The sequence below is a fragment of the Schistocerca piceifrons genome, chromosome 3 (assembly GCF_021461385.2).
Source record: "Schistocerca piceifrons isolate TAMUIC-IGC-003096 chromosome 3, iqSchPice1.1, whole genome shotgun sequence".
Classification (NCBI taxonomy): Eukaryota; Metazoa; Arthropoda; class Insecta; order Orthoptera; family Acrididae; genus Schistocerca; species Schistocerca piceifrons.
The window spans coordinates 335,226,259-335,248,247 of NC_060140.1; the positions used below are offsets into that span (position 1 = coordinate 335,226,259).

Below are 21,989 nucleotides of genomic sequence, written 5' to 3' on the forward strand. Positions count from 1 at the left end.
GGGTACTGTGAAAGAACACATGTTATGAAACACCTGGCGGGAACTGGAATACCGCCTCAACATTCTCCAAACTACCAACGGAGCACACATTGAGGTTTACTAATGTAAGTGGTCTTAAAAAACAAAAAAAAAAAAAAAACAAAACAAAAAAACTAGTAACAGTAACCTACGAAATGGCATCAAATGTAAATTATTATGTCAAATGGTTATTCTCTAATATTGTTATAATCAGGGCAAGTCTTTGTGATCACCCTGTATATTTGCATTTTCAGCTGTTTTGAATATTTAGTTTATTGTTGACAGTTGAGAAGGTTATACATGTCATCGAGTACTCAGCTAACTTTTACTTTCGAAAAAGATGGATCAAACTATTTGCATAAAATTTCACCTGAAAATGGAACAAATCACAGCACTGTATTCGAAATGTTGACTGTGGCTTTTGGCTACTATCAGTAAAAGAAGAATTTTATAAGTGGTATAAATGTTTAAAGAGTGTCAAGAATGTGTTGAATACTATGACCGCCATGGATACCATAGCACTTCATTACTGATGACAATGTCAAAGAAGTAAAGAAAATGGTTATGGGAAATTGCCAGGTCACCATCAGAGAGGTTGCTGATGATGTTGGCATATCCTTTGGCGTGTGCCAAGCAATTTTTTGGATGTTTTTGGCATGAAACATGTAGCAGCAAAGTTCTGCAATTGTTGAATTTCACCTGAAAATGATGGCGCGTAGGCATCGCTCAGGAATTGCTGAATGAAGTCAACAGTGATCCAAAACTTCTAAATAAATTTGTACCAGGTGATGAAACATGGGTATGATGTTGAAACCAATGTCCAATCATCCCAAAAGAAACTACCTGAAGAACCAAGACTGAAAAGAGTCCAGCAAGTCTGATCAAATTTAAAGTTCTCCTCACTATTTTCCACATTACAATGGGACAGAGCATCATGAGTTCCTGCCTAATCATCATGCAGTCAAAAGGAATATCATTTGGAAGTTATATGCTGTTCGCATGAAGCAATCCACAGAAAACCACCAAAATTGTGTCAAAACCACTTGTGGAAACTGTATCATGATAATGCTCTCACTCACGCCTCAGCACTTGGCAGTGACGTTTCGCAAATATGTTGCCTGAGCCATTTGTGACTTCTTTCTATTTCTGAGGCTGAAGAGAACTATGAAATGATTTCCAGCATAACTTTTTTTATTGTCCTGTATCTATATCTATTGAAGAGATGATTTTGATTTGATGTCACTTTAGAAAATTACATGGCTATTCAACCACTTCTCATCTGGCCTCATGAGACTGGCTGGACCCCATGCAAGGCCATTTTAGACCAGAAAATTCTGAAATAGTCACCAGGAATCAAATCTGGAACTTCCACATCAGTAGCCAGCGAAACTAATCACATGAGAACAGAGATAAATCATATATATGTAAGTCTGGAGTATTCTATAGACATGAACATTTTCGGTTAATCTTGGCCGAGACATGCATATCAACTGAAAAGACAAATTATTTTAATCAGTTACATTTATTGTTCTTTTCACTGTGCATTTTTAAGAATTATACCTCCATCATCAGGTTGATTTATGTCAGTTCATAAGTTATGGGCAGTTTGTATGTACAACTCTTTGTGGCCTAACTGTGGCGCTGTCACTTTGTGCCACAAGCCGCATTTCCAACTCTATTTACACCACATACAGTGGTTGGACAAAAACATGGAAAACCATGAGAAATGTGTGCTTGAACATAAATGCAGGTGCTTGCCAAGCCTGCAGTTATGCTGAAGTATTTGACCACAAACAGCACATGTGCAATGTCCTTACTACACTGTAACTTTCAGTGGATGTCAGAACAGTATTCTGTGTAGTTGTGAGTGCATTATATTGGAGCTAAGTGGATTAGAACATGAGCAATTGTTAATGTTTGTTTGATGGGTGCTTCAGTAATCAATGTAGTTGAAGTGCTCAGTTTCAAGAGGCACTGTAATGAAGGTTTATAGTACATACAGAGAAAGCAGAAAAACATCACCTGCTAAGTCAAAATGTGGATGGAACTTTGTGATGAGTGATCATGATGGATAGTCATCGAAGGGATTGTGATGAAAAATATGAGGACTACAGCTGCAAAAGTCACTGCAGAACTGAATGCTACACTCACAAACACTGTCAGCACCAGAACAACAGGAAGGTAGTTCCATAAGAAGGGAACTGCAGCACTAGCTGGAATTCCAAAACCACTCATCAGTGCTGCATATACCTATAACAGGAAAACGTGGTGCCAAAGCCATAAAATCTGGACTATGGAGCTATGGAAGAAAGTCTTTTGGTCAGATGAGTCTTGTTTCACAATGTTTCCAACTTTTGGCCAAGTTTATGTCCTAAGAGTAAAACATGGAACAGATTCGCCGATGATATGGGCAGCCGTGTCCTGGTATTCCATGGGCCCCTTGGTTATTCTGCATGGTCGCATTACTGCCAAGGATTATGTGAACATTTTGGCTGATTGGGTCCATCCCATGATACAATGTTTGTTACCCAACAGTGATGCTGTGTTCCAAGATGACAAAGCCCCCATTCACACAGCTTGTATTGTCCAGAACTGGTTTTGTGAGGATGAGGATGAACTGTTTCATTTCCCTGGGACATCACAGTCACCAGATCTCGATGTTATTCAGACTTCGTGGTCTACTTTGGACAGAAGGGTGCATGATTGCCATCCAACTCCATCATCGTTATCTGAACTTGCCGCTACTTTGCAGGAAGAATGGTATAAGATTCTCTTGAAAACCATACAGGACCTGTATTTGTCCATTTACAGATGACTGGAAGCTGCTTTGAATATCAACAGTTTTCCTACATCGTATTAGGTATGGTGATATATTATGTTTATGGGTTTTCCATATTTTTGTCCACTCTCTGTACATTTTCTACAAACCGAACTAAGAAAGATGCAGCATTTAGATTGTCTTAATATGCCCCTTTGCTTAGTTCAGTTAAATACAACTGGAAAGGTAATTTGGGACCACTGAAACACAGTGCCACAGATTGGTAACAAAAAGTTGGATGTACCAATGGTCCACAGTTTATTAATTGACATATACCAAGCTCATGATGGAAACACAATGCTTCGAAATATATAGTGGGAAGAATAATAAACACAATTGGTTACAGTTTATATTTTCAATTTACTCTCTCTATATAAGCTATTCCAGCTCGAGTTCCCACTCATGGGCAGCAGAGATAGTCAAGTGGCTCACACATGTGTAGAACTCATGCAGTAAGGCTTTCTGGCAGGTAGCCTATCCAGCCAATGCCTGCCTGTGGGCATTCAAAGGTGCCCGTGCCTCAAGCTCTACATGTTCACATTGTATTTGAAATCTCATATCAATTTAACTTATCAAATTTTGTAGTTGTTGCATTATTAGTAATTTGGAAAAAGTAAACTGAACATTCAAATTGAGGTTTTGTTGTATAAACCATGCTTGTGTTGAAAGCAGGAGGGCAATGGCTTGCAAGTTGTGAAGAAGCTTTATTGCTTAGTTCTTAACAAGGCTAGTGGGTTAGAGGGCAATATCAGGAATGGCTGAAGAGTGTGGATATCCAGGGGGGGTTAGAAAAAGAATACAAAAGGTACTCTTCTACAGTAGGTAACACAACTTAGCTCCTGCCCCATATCAGAATGGTATACAGACAGGTTTGCTAGCCAGGTTCACATTAATTTCCTTTGTGACATTCCTATAGGAAACAATTGGAAACATAAGGACTCACATGATAAAGAGTCTCACGAAGATATGAAGGTGAAACACTGACACTTCTGCTCACCTCACAGCTGGGACTGAAGAAGTATCTGTTTTTTCTGAGCCCTATTACAAGGGAGGCTAAGAGAAACAATTTGTCAGTCCTGACATCATCACATGACAAAAATGAACCTTTTTGATTGGCTGCTGTTAATGTGGCCTGGTGCTGTCCAGTTGCAAAAGGCTTTAAACAGGCACTTGCACCTTGCCAATACATACTACAACTGTGCCCATAGTTTAAGTATTAAAAATGTAAAGCTGGCTGACTGACCTGTACATAACATACTCAGGTCAGTAAAAGCTAGAAGTTAATATATGACTGGCTCTGTGCACTATTCAATCAGTATATTTACCAATGTGATCATCTCTAAAAAGCATACAAACACCCAACAACTCTGGTTATTTATTAATCTTAATTAGCTTTATATTAAACGAGGATGAAGCTGAGACACACACTTCATACAATTTGCAGAATGTAACACAGTTATTACACACATAGCATAACTTACTAAATTTGTTTCAGCTAAATCCATTATCTGATGTGCCTCTTTAGTGACATAAAAAGCACCAAACTCAATCATCTTCAAAAACAAAAATATAGGCAACATTTCTTGCTTTATGACTGGAATTGAACTTATGAAAAACTATGACTGAAAACTATTGGCATATAGTGTAAGTGGGAAAACACACTGTGGAATCATATTTAACATAAAATATTGGATCAACACCAACATTTCAAGTCTAAAATACACAATAACATACAACAAAAAGAGTCACACAGTTCCATTTAGCATCAAACTTACTGTGGAAATATGTTGTTATCACTGGTGAGCTCAACTACAGAACGAGATGGTTTATTTGCTGAGTGTTGTTTGTATACTGAACTGTCTGCTGACAATCTGAGGGCACGTTGTGGGCACTGAGACTGCTCATATTCATACACCTACAACAATTGTTAAGCACTGTGATTAAACTGAAATCTTTCAGTTAAGTGCAAAAAATAAAGAACAGAATAGTTACATGCCATCTCTTACAGTGCAAATTTAATTTCTATTAGGGGGAGAAGGAAAAAAAATGAAAAGAAAAACAGGAAGTAACAAGCTTTGACAGAGAGAAAAATTGTCCTGAATTACGCAAGATATACACATCATCCATACACTAAATCTCCTTTTAATTAGAGTATTCAGTTCACCGATCAAATCATTTTCAAATCTGCTCCTTCTCCAACCCTCTCTCTTTTCCACTTCTAATAATTTCACATCTATTCACTGTCTGATTTTCTCTTTCACCCACTGATCTTCCTCTCATTCTTTACCCTTTAACAACTACAGACAATGTATCTTCACAGTACATTTCCTAGTAAACTCAAGAGCTTTATATTGTATAGTTCATCATCAAATTTTGTGGAACTAATCTCAGTGTTTTCATTCTACTCTTTCTCTGTCTTTTTGTTGGCATATGTTTCGAGTTTTGAATAACTCAACAGTCCTTTTATCATGACTCCAGTTTTTAACACTTACACCTTAATGCTGAAAACTTCAGGCTTCTCATTAATATTTTTCCATTTTTTCAGCCCAGCCACTTATTTGCAATTTTATTTCTCCAGATACTTGGAAAAAAACAAATGATTCTCCTGAACATACACTGGATTACTTTTATTAAACTGTTTCCTCTCCAGTTCTTAAGATTAAGGGAAGTCACCTCGTATGGACAGTTTTATTTTAAAATAATAACTTTACTTAGCTAATTTTGCCTCCTCCGACACTTTCAAGCTACCTCAGTTACCTGCACCACAGTAAAAAATTATAAGCCTATAGCAACACATATTCCACACATTTGTGTGGAGGAAGCAACAAGTGGTGACATCCTTAGCAACGGTTTGTCACAATCACAGTAGTTATGAGAACAAATATCTCAGACATGAAACCTATACATAAAAAGAGAAAAAATGTGAGCCTTAGGGCAGATTCTGTGTCAGTGTTTTTTTGAGTCATCAGTCATCTGACAGATTTGATGTGACCCATCACAAATTCCTCTGCTAGGCCAACCTCTTCATCTCAGAGAAACAATTGTTACCAATGTCCTCAATTATTTGGTGGATCTATTCCAATCTCTGTCCTCCTCTACAGTTTTTACCAGTGTGCAACACATTAAAATGTATTAGTGCAACATTTAAAATGAAAATAAACATGATGTGGTTAGTATCTTAAAATAAAATTAACAGATATAATAATTAAATACTTAGTGATTGTGAAGATCAACAAGTTATACACTTTGCATACACTTACATTTTTTATTCCAACAACCTCACAAAATCAGAAGCATATACAGACAACAAAATTTTTGGGTCAAACAAGTCAGCAACATTAAATATTTAAAAATTTGCATATTATGTTCCTAAATTAAGTTTTCTTGTGGCAAAGAAATGCTTAAAAACATTCTATTTTTATGTGTTCTTCTTGTCATCAATTCTAAATTCCCTTTACTGGTATCTACTTCTTAAACCCTGACTTTCAATAGACATTTTTTAAGCAATAATACCATAAATTTCTATTCTGATGGTTCTCTTTTTTACACACATTTACTCAACTTGATAGTTCCATTTCTGACCCCAACAGTGCCAGAAGGTGACAAAATTTTAGCTACCATCCTTTTTATGGTCTTATAGCTAGGATTAGTGTTTTCAAATTAAAATGTGCCTATTGGCATTACTGGAATTTCACCTCCTGAATGTAAGTAATGGCCAGACATTCTGGCTCTCTGTAATTTTACAGACTCTTTACATTATGGATTACATCACTCTTTTCCCTTCACACTTTGTCAATTCCTTTACTTCAGTTAACACATGCTAAGTTTTGACATTTAAAGTGAGCAGCTGAACATCATTACTAGCTGCTGCTGCTGCTGCTGCTGTTGCTGTTGCTACTGCTGTTGTTGTTGTTGTTGCCTTCAGTCAGAAGATTGGTTTGATCCCATACTCTACACAGTCTATCCTGTGCAAGCCTCTTCATCTCTCAGTAACAACTGCAACCTTCATCAACTTGAACCTGCTTACTGAAGTCAAGCTTTGGACTCTCTCAATAATTTTTATGCCTCACACTTCCCTCATTTACCAAATGGACAACTTCTTGACATTCAGGATATGTTTTTTCAATTACTTCCTTCTTTTAGTCAGTTTGTGCCACACATTACATAACTTTCCAATGCAATTAAGTTCATCTTCATTAGTCATGCAGTCAACCCTTTTAATCGACCACATTCTTCTTTAGAAACACACTGCATGAGGTTCTATTCTCTTCTCTTCTGTACTGCTTATTGCCTGTGTGTCACTTCCCACTTCCGTGCAAGGCTACATTCCAGACAAATACAACCAAAAAAGACCTCCTAACCCTTAGATTTATATTAGATGTTAATGTATTTATCTTTTCTTGCTGTTACCATCATCAGTTATTTTGCTATTGCTTTTACTTCCAGGTGCATGATGTATTTCACTTCCATGTGCATAATATATCTGCCATCTACTGACCAACACTTTTAAATTCAAACACAGTCTTCTGCAGACTACATGAAATAGAACTGACATCTAATATTACTCTTTTTGGGTAACAAGTCCCACATAAGCAAAAAGTATGAAGGAGATAACTGTTACTAATTCCCATGCATTAAATCATCTTGCTGAGGTTGGTGCTTCTTGTTGTCATTTTTCTGAGTTTGCAAATTAAATTTAGTTTTTAATAAATTCTACCTTCTGCAAAAGAAGACATAATTTATTAAAAACAAAAATTCCTGTAAACTCTATCATAGCACCATTGATTGTATTATAGTAAGCCTGAGAATAGTGTAATCTAGTATACATATTATTGTTATCAATACAATTGAGGGAAACATTCCACGTGGGAAAAATTATATATAAAAACAAAGATGAGGTGACTTACCGAATGAAAGCGCTGGCAGGTCGATAGACACACAAACAAACACAAACATACACACAAAATTCAAGCTTTCGCAACAAACTGTTGCCTCATCAGGAAAGAGGGAAGGAAAGGGAAAGACGAAAGGATGTGGGTTTTAAGGGAGAGGGTAAGGAGTCATTCCAATCCCAGGAGCGGAAAGACTTACCTTAGGGGGAAAAAAGGACGGGTATACACTCGCACACACACACATATCCATCCACACATATACAGACACAAGCAGACATATTTAAAGACAAAGAGTTTGTCTTTGTCTTTAAATATGTCTGCTTGTGTCTGTATATGTGTGGATGGATATGTGTGTGTGTGCGAGTGTATACCCGTCCTTTTTTCCCCCTTTCCGCTCCTGGGATTGGAATGACTCCTTACCCTCTCCCTTAAAACCCACATCCTTTCGTCTTTCCCTTTCCTTCCCTCTTTCCTGATGAGGCAACAGTTTGTTGCAAAAGCTTGAATTTTGTGTGTATGTTTGTGTTTGTTTGTGTGTCTATCGACCTGCTAGCGCTTTCGTTCGGTAAGTCACCTCATCTTTGTTTTTATATACATATTATTGTAATATTTACAGTGATTATTGTAACAGTCAGATAACAAATAATTATAAAATGATATCTATGATATCTAACTAGAATAATGATTATAGAATTTTTTCTGATGCTAAATGACATAGGGGTTCACTTATTTGTTTGTAATACATCTAGTGATGAACTATATAATGTTTACTTTTTATGTGTGTTCTCAATATTATATCTCTCAAACAAACAGAAATATTTTGCACAAAGCAGCAACACAATAAATTCATTATTCTGTGACACTGTGCTTTAGTCTTTACAGACTTACTGTGTTCTCTAAATATGTCTAAACTTTTCAAAAAAGTATCTCAATGACAGTTGTGACTTATATTTAACTTTATGTCTGATAGATTTAAATTAAAGAACACTTTCTAGCCACTTGTAATTACATAAAAACATGCTACTAAAAATTTAAATGATAAAATATTGCCAACTGGTATTTTTGTGAGGTGTCAAAACAATGTGATTATACAATTCATGATATTCTCCAAGAGAAGCTTGAATATTATGGTATCAGAGATCTGGCTGGTAACTGGTGTGAATCCTGTCTAATTGAAAGAATGCAGAGTTTCACATAAAGAAACCCAGGGAGAGTACACATTAAAACTGCATCTTTGGAATAGAGAATTATCTATAAAGATATACTACAGGAATCAATACTGACTCCAGTCTCATTCTTGTTATATATGAATGATCTGTCATCATACAATCAAGAAGCATAAACAGTTCTCTTTGCTGACAAAGTAAATATTGTAATCAAAACTAAAGGCAAGACTAAAACACTTGAAAATGTTAATGAAATTTTCTTCATAATTAATAACTGGTTTTCTGCAAATGATCTGTCACTAAACTTGGACAAAACTAATTAATGCAATTCTGTACTGAACAAGATCTGTCATATAATTAGAAAAATGCATGGGGGTCAGTCAATACATGAAACAGTGTGTTCCAAATTCTTAGGTGCTTATACTGATGAGAACTTGAACTGCAGTCACATGTTACAGATCTTCTGCGACTATTGCACAACAAATAACACCAGATTTTGGAGATGAAAATGCTAAAACGTTATCTAAGTCTTCCTGTTTTGATTCATCAGTGTCACATGAAATCACAGTCTGGGGAAATTTGACACTGAGAAAAAAGTTTTTGTTGCACAGAAGCTTTAATACAGAGAATACACGGTGTCCTTTATACAACCACCTGTAGACAAATCTTTAAACAATTGGGCATACTGACAACATTTACTCCCTTATGAAGTTTGTCATCATCGATCAACCACAGTATGAAAACAACAGTAACATTCATAAATAATAATAATAATAATAATAATAATAATAATAATAACAATACCCGAGGGGGAACCTGTTCCCCTACCGGGCGCGTCCCCAGGTGGCGGATAGGGGAAAGCTCTACAGATATGTAGGGTAGGTGGGAAATAAAATACCACCCGTGGACCAACACAGGACCAGAAATCCAAAGGCGACTGTCTCACATTGGGCGGTCTTTGGTCAGCGTCTGTTCCCCAGGTTAGGGGCGGCTGGGAAAAACCTCCAGGGCTAACAACCGTGGTTGTAAATTTGTGGCTCGAAGAGTCACCCCTTACATAATACTATCAATCATGGAAGAGTGTAATGTGAAACAAATTACCCCAGGTGGACAATCCACCGCACCAAGGTGCGCAAGCAGACTATCGGATTCTGGGGAGTCTGCAGCATTGCACAGAGATGAATCGGGACATGATAAGACATCAAGCAAATTGAAATGTAAAAAAACAAGTTACATAGCTACTTTCAATGTAAACTCTCTTTTAAAAACAGGAAAATTAAAACATCTTACAGATACCCTCAAACATCATAGAATACTCATAACATCACTACAAGAAACTCGATACATAGATGAAAACAATTTTGATTCCGGAGGTTTCAGAATATACAAAGGAAAGGTAGGCAAAAGAATAATGAAAAACACACCCCACCTCGGAACGGGCTTTATAATAGATAAAAGTATTTTAGACTCCATTATCAGCTTTCAATCACAATCGGAAAGACTCTCCACACTCACTTTTAAATCTGCTAATAGAGTATACACAATTGTGAATGCACATGCCCCCATAAATGAAGACAATAGGAAAAATAAGGAAAAGGTGGAACGTTTTTGGGAACAACTAGATGACGTGGTGCAAAAGATCCCAGACAAACACAACATCATACTTACGGGGGACTTCAATGCTCAAGTAGGAAAAGAGAAGAAATACAAAAATATTGTTGGAAACTACCCAGCGCACAATAGAACTAACCAAAATGGAATCAGATTAGTAGAACTCTGCCAAGCGCATGGCTTGATCCTGAAATCCACAGCCTTTAAGAGACTACCCAGAAAACAGAAGACATGGACCTCACCAAACCCACACTTGGGTGAATTTCAACTTGATCATGTGGCGATAAAATGGAAACACCATACAGAAATACAAAATGTCAAAGTACTCAGAGGAGCAAACTTGGATTCTGATCACTATCTTTCTAAAATAAAACTCAAAATTATCCCCAAAAGGAAAGATAGAAACAGTAAACCCAAAAGCAGAAGATACGATCCAGAAAAGATAATGAATTCGAAGGAGTTTCCCCTAGCGACTCAAGATATAAGGAACCAAAATTGGGATCAAATGAAGGAAAGCCTACTAACCAAAGCTGAACAAATAGCACCTATAACCAAAATCAAAAAACACGCATGGTGGACAGAGGAATGTGACAAACTTATTGAGCAAAGAAAGAAAGCATGGCAACAGATGCAATCTCAGAAAAATGAATATAATAGGCAAAATTTCCTGAGTGTAAGAAAACTAGTGAGTAAAAACCTCAAAAGAATTAAAAAAGCACAAGAAGATCAACTCCTTTTGCAGATCAACGAAGACTTCAACAAAAACAAGACTATGAGCTTTTACAGAACTTTTAAACAAAAAATAACCAAGTACAGCCCACCGACACTCCAATTACAAGATAAAAATGGTAATATTGCACACAACAACAGGGATAATTGCAAAATTTTGAGGGAATATTTCAGAAACCTTCTCAACTGTAAAGAACCAATTGAAAAAATGGATTTCAGCAACTCAACTTCAACAAGTCCTAACTCAGAACCACCCACCGTCGAGGAACTACAATCAATCATTTTGAATCTCAAAAACTATAAGGCTTCGGGAGAGAACCAAATTACAGCTGAACTGTGGAAAAATGTCAATAGAAATGCCATAGAATCTCTCCAAAACATATTTGAAGAAATATGGAAAACAGAAAGAATTCCGGATGAATGGAAGATGGCCCTCATTCACCCAATTCATAAGAGGGGATCCAGAACAGACCCCAACAATTACAGAGGGATTTCGCTCCTTGACGTAACATACAAAATACTGTCTAAAGTCCTTTTGAACAGAGCAGAACCCCAGCTAGATTGTCAACTTGGAGAATACCAGGCAGGCTTCAGAAAGGGAAGATCCTGCCCAGAACAAATTCTAAACCTCAAAAATCTTATGGCCTACCAAAAATCGAGAGCAAAAGCGTATGTCATCACATTCATTGACTTTCAAAAGGCGTACGACTCCATAGACAGGGAATCTCTAATCTCCATATTAAAAGAATTGAACCTAGACAATAAAACTACAAACCTAATTAGAGAAACCATCACCAACACATACTCCAAAATTAAATTTATGGGAGAACTCTCAGACCTATTTGAGATAAAAACTGGAGTACGACAAGGTGATGGACTCTCTCCATTGTTATTTAACTGTGCCCTAGAAAAAATAGTAAGAGAATGGAACAAGAAAATCAATAGTGGAATCCGACTAGGAACAAAAAACAAAGGCATCAAGGTTAATTGCCTAGCATTTGCAGATGATATGGCCCTACTAGCTGAAACATGGGAAGAAGCCAAAGAACAGATCCTCGAATTACAGAAACAAGCAGAGAAAATAGGCCTTAAAATTTCTTTTGAAAAAACCAAAATAATCACAAATATAAAAAAGCCAATGAAATATCTTAAAGTAAGAGACCAAAAGATCGAAATTGTTAAAGAATTCAAATATCTTGGTGAATGGATTAGCTGGAACGCCCTTGAGAAAAAAGCAATAGAATTAAGAAGAAACAAAGTTGAACTAGCCTTTCAGCTTACTAAAAATACTTATAATAAAAAGTCCCTCTCATGGAATTCAAAAATAAAACATTACAACACTGTCATTAAACCAGAAGCACTATATGCAGCTGAGACATTATCTATCACTAACCATGGCCCAATTGAAAGGCTAGAGATCAAAGAAAGAAAAATATTGAGAAAAACTTTAGGCCCCAAATTTCATAACGACAAACTAATTCATACCAAAAATGAAACACTCTACAAAACCACAGAAAAACTTTCGGATACAATGAGGAAAAGAAGAATTGAGTTTTATGGGCACATTCTCAGAATGAACCCAAATAGACTTACAAAAAGAATGTTTGACTACTTCAGGAATAAAAAATCCAAACCAAATTGGTTTATCCAAACAGAGAAAGACTTAAGAGAACTACACATCACAGAAAAAATGCTCACAGACAGGACCGCAAAAATGATAAGCAAAGACAGAAAAGAGGGATTCCAGCTCCAAAATAGAAAGAAAAGAACGATTGTCATCTCTGATGAGGAAAGAAAAGCAAGATCAGAAAGAATGAAGCAGTACTGGGCGAAAAGAAAGGCACAGAACACACAGAAGTGATTGATTCAACGTACCCCAAAGTTGGGTGAAACGAAGAAGAAGAAGAAGAATAACAATAAAACCTGTGGAGGCCCGGGAAAAGAATAGGCCTCCGGTATGTTCTGCCAGTCGTAAAAGGCGACGAAAAGAACAAACCACTAATAGGGCTAACCCCCCTTTTAGTGTGATTACTTGGTTCAGGACAGAACTAAAGAAGCCTCGGACAAGCGCCGTCATGGTCGGGGACGACGCTTGAACCCTATGCCCGCCCACAATGGTAACGACACTGCTAGCCAACTGGAAAATGATTTAAATCCAAATAGAGGTGTTTTGCAGGATATGCTCCCTGCAACCACCCTAGAAGGAAAACAAAGACAGAGGATGAGATGGTCAGATGAAGTTAATCGACACCTCATGTTCTGTTATTACCAAGCAACAAACCTAGGAACCAACACAACTGGATACAGATCACAAGTATACACAACATTTATTACCAGATACCCGGAATTAAAATTTTTAACAGAACAACGACTAGCTGATCAGATCCGTGTAATAATAAAAAATAACAGGATACCCCAGTCAGAATTAGTAAACATCAAACAACAAGTACAACAAATACTGGAACAAAATAATGTGCAATTAGAAGAAGAAAATACAGTAATAGACTCAAACATCCCAGAGAAAACAAACAAAGAACAAGACGCGTCAATTAAACAATCAGAGGAAAACGAAATCTTAAGACAGCCACCAGAACAAGCACAAATAGAACACGAAGTGACACACATGTTAGATATAGAAGAGAAATTTCAGCTGACATATATAGAATACAAAGACACAAATACAGACATTAGACCATTCTTGCATAGACCACCAAATAACCCACAAGTCGAAACAACAATAACAACTATCAACACAATCATACACAACAAAATAAATGAAAATATAACTATGGAAGAGTTACAACTACTGGTTTATGTAGGAGCACTCACTACACTAAATATACACACTAGGCAGAGATCAGAACCAACCAACACACAGAAGAAACCCACAAAACCAGCATGGCAACACAGGCTACAGATCAGAATAGAAAAACTGAGAAAAGACATCGGACAGCTAACACAATTTATAAGAAATGAAATATCAGACAAAAAACGAAAAAGGTTAGGTAAAATCTCACAACAAGAAGCAATAGAGCAATTAGATGAAAAGAAGCAGAAATTACAAGCATTGGCCAAACGACTTAGAAGGTACAAAAAAAAGTGAAAATTGAAGGAAACAAAACCAAACATTCAACACAAACCAAAAGAGATTTTACCAAACAATAGATAACACACACATTAAAATAGACAATCCACCAAACATAACAGACATGGAACACTTCTGGAGCAACATATGGTCAAACCCGGTACAACATAACAGGCATGCACGGTGGATACAAGCAGAAACAGACTCATACAAGATGATACCACAAATGCCTGAAATGATAATTTTGCAATATGAAGTCACCTGAGCAATTAATCCTACGCACAATTGGAAAGCCCCTGGAAATGATAAAATAGCAAATTTCTGGCTAAAGAAGTTCACCTCAACACATTCACATCTAACTAAATTATTTAACAGTTACATTGCAGACCCATACACATTCCCTGATACACTTACACATGGAATAACTTATCTGAAACCTAAAGATCAAGCAGACACAGCAAACTCAGCTAAATATTGCCCCATAACATGCCTACCAACAATCTACAAAATATTAACTTCAGTCATTACACAGAAATTAATGACACATACAAAACAGAACAAAATTATAAATGAAGAACAAAAAGGCTGCTGCAAAGGAGCACGAGGATGTAAAGAGCAACTGATAGTAGATGCAGAGGTGACATATCAAGCTAAAACTAAACAAAGGTTGCTACACTAAGCATACATTGATTACCAAAAAGCTTTTGATAGTGTACCCCACACATGGTTACTACAGATATTGGAAATATACAAAGTAGATCCTAAATTGATACAGTTCCTAAACATAGTAATGAAAAACTGGAAAACCACACTTAATATCCAAACAAATTCAGATAATATCACATCACAGCCAATACAGATTAAGCATGGAATATACCAAGGAGACTCATTAAGTCCTTTCTGGTTCTGTCTTGCTCTGAACCCACTATCCAACATGCTAAATAATACAAATTATAGATATAATATTACTGGAACATACCCACAGAAAATCACACATTTGCTATACATGGATGATCTAAAACTACTGGCAGCAACAAATCAACAACTCAACCAATTACTAAAGATAACAGAAGTATTCAGCAATGATATAAATATGGCTTTTGGAACAGACAAATGTACGAAAAATAGCATAGTCAAGGGAAAACACACTAAACAGGAAGATTACATATTGAATAACCACAGTGACTCCATAGAAGCGATGGAAAAAACAGATGCCTATAAATATCTAGGATACAGACAAAAAATAGGAATAGATAATACAAATATTAAAGAAGAACTAAAAGAAAAATATAGACAAAGACTAACAAAAATACTGAAAACAGAATTGACAGCAAGAAACAAGACAAAAGCTATAAATACTTATGCTATACCAATATTGACCTACTCATTTGGAGTAGTGAAATGGAGTAACACAGACCTAGAAGCACTCAATACACTTACACGCTCACAATGCCACAAATATAGAATACATCACATACATTCAGCAACAGAAAGATTCACATTAAGCAGAAAGGAAGGAGGAAGGGGATTCATCGACATAAAAAACCTACATTATGGACAGGTAGACAATTTAAGAAAATTCTTTCTAGAACGAGCAGAAACTAGCAAAATACACAAAGCAGTCATTCATATAAATACATCGGCTACACCACTGCAATTTCATAACCACTTCTACAACCCTTTAGATCACATAACATCAACAGATACGAAGAAAGTAAATTGGAAAAAGAAAACACTACATGGCAAGCACCCAAATCATCTAACACAGCCACACATCGATCAAGACGCATCCAATACATGGCTAAGAAAAGGCAATATATACATTGAGACGGAAGGATTCATGATTGCAATACAGGATCAAACAATAAACACCAGATATCACAGCAAGCATATTATTAAAGATCCCAATACCACAACAGATAAATGTAGACTTTGCAAACAACAAATAGAAACAGTAGATCACATCACAAGTGGATGTACAATACTAGCAAATACAGAATACCCCAGAAGACATGACAATGTAGCAAAAATAATACATCAACAACTTGCCATAAAACATAAACTAATAAAACAACACGTTCCCACATACAAGTATGCACCACAAAATGTACTGGAGAATGATGAATACAAATTATACTGGAACAGAACCATTATAACAGATAAAACAACACCACATAACAAACCTGACATCATACTCACCAATAAAAAGAAGAAATTAACACAACTAATCGAAATATCCATACCCAATACAACAAATATACAGAAGAAAACAGGAGAAAAAATTGAAAAATACATCCAACTGGCTGAGGAAGTCAAGGACATGTGGCATCAGGATAAAGTTGACGTTATACCGATTATACTATCAACTACAGGAGTCATACCACACAATATCCACCAGTACATCAATGCAATACAGCTACATCCAAACGTATATATACAACTACAGAAATCCGTAATTATTGATATGTGTTGAATAACCTGAAAGTTCCTAAATACAATGTAACATATACCATACAGTTAAAAGGAAGTCACGCTTGATGAAGGTCCGCGTCACTTTCCATTTTTAACCAGACCTAAAGTCTGAGAAAAATAGAAATAACAATAATAATAATAACTGCATTTAGCTCAATGGCCGAGTGCAAGTTTTTCGATCGGATGTCACGGTGGTGACTAGTGTGTCCTAATCTACCTTAGTTATCCAAATGGGAAAAGGAGACATACAGTTTAATGTGGAACTTGAATCATATGTCTTTCTTGGTGACTCCACATATTGTGGAGAAGTGAGGGTTGGATTAAGGCAGACTGAAAATTTCCTTGCTCTGACTGGGATTCAATCCCGCAATCTCTCAGTTTCCAGGCACATACTTTACCACTAGACCACCAGACCCCGCTTTTGTAAATGTAATACTACAGATAGAAATGACTTAAACTGTCCATTATCAGCCTTAGTGTGGCACAGAATGGAGTGAGGTACTGAGTTATAAAACCTTTGACCACCTATCCTCTTAAAAGCAAGTTACACACAAAACAAGCAGAACCTAACCTCTACTGATTTAACAGAGTAAGATCAGTTATAGAACACTTCTCAAGCACTCCAAGCTATTTTAAGTAAGCAATCCAATCAAAGGCCAGTTTGCACATGAGTTCTCCCAATAATGGATAGAATTGTAAATACTGAAAACCAAACCAATATCAGATATGCATGCACTTCACTAATCAAATTACAACTGCCTCAGACCAGCACAGGGACAACCTATATGCAAGAGCCTGGCACTGTCCTCAGAGCAAGTGCCATCTAGTTAATGGTGCCATGGCAGTCAACAGTAATGTTGAGCCAGCTAATCATTTTCCACATTGAGATAGGATGACATGACTAAATCTAAATCCCCCCAGCAGTGACCAGTGACCAGTGACCACTGGGGGAGGGGGGGGGGGGATGTAGGTAATGCGTGATTGGAGGAGCTGCCACTGGGGGAGGGGAAAGTTGGTGGACCGATGTCCATGGGTGCCACTCTGAAAGGCTGAGGCAGGACAAGGCTCAATGAAAGATGCACAAGCTAGAGGCCCATCAGGGGTGGAGAAACAGAGGGCTGTTGAACAGAGTGTTGAAGGCAAAGTTGATTTTAGTGGCACTGCAGAAGTCCATGGGACGAGGGCACAATATATATATTATGGACCTACAGCAGACAAAGATTGTACCATGGATCCAGGTTGAGTAATATCAAAACTCATACACTCCCACTGGGAGGACCCACCCAGAAGAAAGAGGCCTTTATGACGACATGCACCAGTGCCAGGTGCAACATGTCTGAGTGGGTGCAGCGATAAATGACCATGAAGCTGCTCTGTTGGGCTGTGGCCTTCAATTGTGGTGGCCCTCTAAGTTGCTACAAAACTACAGGTTTGGGCATCACTTTTCTGTATGAGACAGCCACTATATAATCCTCCATTTGTTCAAGTCCATTGACTAAGAGGGGGAACACAAAGTACGTCATGGATGGTTGTGAGTTCAAGGTTAGGGAGACGGACCTCTGGAGATGCACTGATAACTAGGATATCACAAAGGTATGTGGCATAGTTTGAAAGACCTTGTATTAATTGAGCCATAAAATTATGGAATATGGCAGTGCTGAAGAGATTTCAAACTGTTTCCAATTTTAATGTTACAGTGCATATGGTGTATTGAACTCTATGTAAGCTAGTGCTGCAGTGTCCAAGAGAATTTGAAAATATGCATCTGAAAAGTTAATTTTACTGAATAACATGCAATGGGCTAGTTTTGAAAAATTTTGGTAGTTTTCATCTGGGTCAGTAGCGGATAAGTTTCCACTCTAGCCAGTGCATTTATCGTTACTTTACAATCATCATGAATTCTTATGGTATCATTAGGTTTCTGTACTGTTACCAATGGAGTGGCCCATATACTATGAGCAATAGGTGTTAACACAAGTCTGTCCAGTTCTGTTTTAAAAGCATCTTTCGGAGCCATGGGTGCAAGGCAGACTTCGAAAAGTGCAAGGCTGCAGTCTCCTCGAGTTACATGAGCTTCAAAATCAGTTGCCTCTCTTAATCCAAGTGAGAAAATTTGAGCACGTCTATCACAGAGGGCCTTTACTTGATGCAAGGCCCTTAGGACTGCATGAAATATACTGTTTGATAAACAGAAATCCAAACGGTTGGAAACAGAGTATTCTAAAAACGTTATCCACTGTAGCATCAGCTACCACAAGAAAATCCATTGGATGAGTGATCTGGTTGTAAGTGAGTACAACTGGAAGTTTTTCTAGCAAGGGCACGTGATGACTTCCATAGGCCCAAAAGATTGTCTCGGCTGCCTGCAAGGGTGACAACCATAATCTCAAGGAAGTGGACTGGTTTACAAAGGCTGCAAAAGCATCAGTGTCCAGAAGTATTTTTACAGGGTGTTTGCCTAGAAATACATCTAAATACATTTGCTAGTTTGTATTCTGAGACATCTGCACTTCCACAGATTTATCATTCACTTTGCTCACTTCAATAAGTTGGGGCACATTTGCATTTGAACTATTACAACTAAGTTCTTGCAAATGTTCCTTTTTGTCACTCCTGTTGCATGTTGCAAGCCAGTTAGGGACCAGCTGCTGCTGATGTGGCCCATCGTCAGCGGTGTAAGTGTTTATGAAGTCATCTAGGCTCCAGAGCAGGTGAGGGCACCGCTGGAGATGATGTCCCACATTACAGGTGCCAGAGAACTGACAGCCACAATGTCATTTTCAATCATAAACAAACTAAAGGGTGCATGAGCAGCTTCATGGGCTTCAGTTATTTGCATTGCTTCCATCAGAGAAGGATCCAGTATCCTTAATGTGTGGTCCCTCGCTTCTGACAAGGAACCCCTTGAATGCAAGGTTGCAAAGGGCCAATGAAGTTTACGGCATTCCCAAATATTGTCTACCATGCAACCACAACATTGGCTGTTAATGGCAACAGGGGTCGGGACTGGCAGTATCCACTGGTGAACACAGCACAAGGCTAAGGAGTGTAGTTGAACTGCTTTGTCATTGAGTAACTCACAACAGTGATTCAGTGCTAGTGGTGTTGATACAAAGCAGAGCAACAGCTACGATAAACAAAGCAAAATTGCATTACATCTACAACAATAGTTGCCAAAGTTGGCATTTCATCTGAAAGAAACCCACGGAATTTTGCAGAGTGAGACTGAAGAGGCAGATGAAATATTAGTGTTTCTGAAAGATGAGTCAGTGGAACACATGGTGTTGTATACATTCAACTGTGCGGACAATGTACATGAGGAGTACAATGACGATGACACATGCTTAACAAGTGAAAGTATACTGATATAGGTATTGAGCCACATAGTTACCCATTCTTGTCAGAAAGAGAGCAGCTGTGGCCAAGCAGTTCTAGGCGCTTCAGCAGAACCATGCTGCTGCTACGGTCACAGGTTCCAATCCTGCCTCGGGCATGGATGTGTGTGATGTCCTTAGGTTAGTTAGGTTTAAGTAATTCTAAGTCTATGGGACTGATGACCTCAGCTGTTAAGTCTCATAGTGCTTACAACCATTTGAAAGGGAGCAGCAAAGCCCATCTCCAGTGAAACATAGTAAAAGCCAAGTGTTGTTAAACATAATTATTCAGATGGACGATCCTCTACAGCATAGTGACAAAACAATTATGAACAGATTTTGAATAAGTCTGCAATAATATGAACGTGTAGTGCATAAGAAAAACTACAGATGTATAAGGGAGGACAAGGCGCACTTGTTACAAAAACTAGTGTTTGCCCATTTCAAGGATGCTCGATACAAATTACAGGATGTGCATGACAGTGACCTACTATGTTATGCACATCAAATTACACAAGACATAGATTATAGTGATTTCAAGGGAAGCAGTTGATGGTTGCATAACTTCAAAGAGTGCTACAGAATTGGAAGACATAAGATAATGAAATTTCAAACAAAGTGTCAACTTGACAATGCACAGCAAACTGTGGAGTCAGTCCAAATATTTGTAGATGAAATAAACAAACTTAATTCTTTAGTTCAGTATGAAATTTGTCTCAAACTCTGACCAATTGGAATTTGAACAGGAAATGCATATGAAAGGAACCATGGAAATCAGAGATGTATCAAGATCACCTAACATCAAGAACGCATTTGTATACAATTATGCCAACTGTTACATGGATAGTAAACTGGCTGGAAAGTTATTTATTGTGCTGCGAGAAGTTGGAGGTGCTCTGCCACCTATGGTTCTTTCTCCTTTGTGTGATCTTACAAGGGCAGTAGGGAATATTTACATCACAGCATGCAAGAGTGTTTGCAAGAACAGCTGGTTAATATAATTTGCTTTTGCCTGATTCCTGGTCTGCATATAAAAATTATACAACTTCAGAGCAAACTATCCTTCTGAAAAGTGTGTGACATTACAGTTCATACTACCTGGAACAACTGGATAAATTCAGCCACCAGAAGTTTTCTTTTTCCCCCCTATAAAACATATTATCAAACTATCTGCAGCTATGCCTTAAAAGATAGCCAGTTTCACTATAATCCCCACGACAGACTGTTTCACATTCAGTAGCATGCTATCACATTCCATCAGTTTTCATTAACCTGTTACACCAACATGATTCTATACGCATTCTTTAAGAGTGGATCCCTAGCTGAACGTCCTGGTTGGTTTGTAACTCCCAAGGAGTTTGCCTTCAATATTGATAGTGTGAACCTTTGTGATCATTCTGGGATGACATTTTTCATTCAGTGTTCAGAGTGCAAGTTAATGGTTTGTTTTGAACATTTCTGGAATGTTGACCACATCCTGTATATTGATTTCTGCACCTTCCAGTCTCTTTTCCTGTCACCCTCCTGATGCACATGGTGAGTCATTAGCAGCTAATATTTTTCCTGTCATAATTGTTAACACATTGCTTGCAAATGAGCCTTACTAAGGATTGAACTTGCACTAAGGGGTTCCTTGTGAGTTGGACAAAAGCCACACAATCATGCTGTAAACGCGCGTGGCACAGAAGACATACTGGATAAAATTGCTAGTGCTTGCACTGGCTATAATATTGCTGCCGTAAGGTAATGATAATCTCACTTGGTTGGTGTCAGTAGTTGTTGAAGTTCCCCCACAGTTGAAAAACCATGCTCTTGTCTAATTAC

General features: G+C 37.5%; 1 protein-coding gene across 5 annotated transcripts in view; it reads right to left on the minus strand.

The window, feature by feature from the left end:
- LOC124788196 (folliculin) overlaps window positions 1-21,989 on the minus strand; it is a 175,173-nt gene that overhangs the window by 73,401 nt on the left and 79,783 nt on the right. For all 5 annotated transcript variants that reach the window (XM_047255370.1, XM_047255369.1, XM_047255371.1 and 2 more), the window contains one exon: window positions 4,612-4,751. In XM_047255370.1, the coding sequence (XP_047111326.1) occupies window positions 4,612-4,751 (140 nt within the window). The remainder of the gene's footprint in view (window positions 1-4,611; window positions 4,752-21,989) is intronic.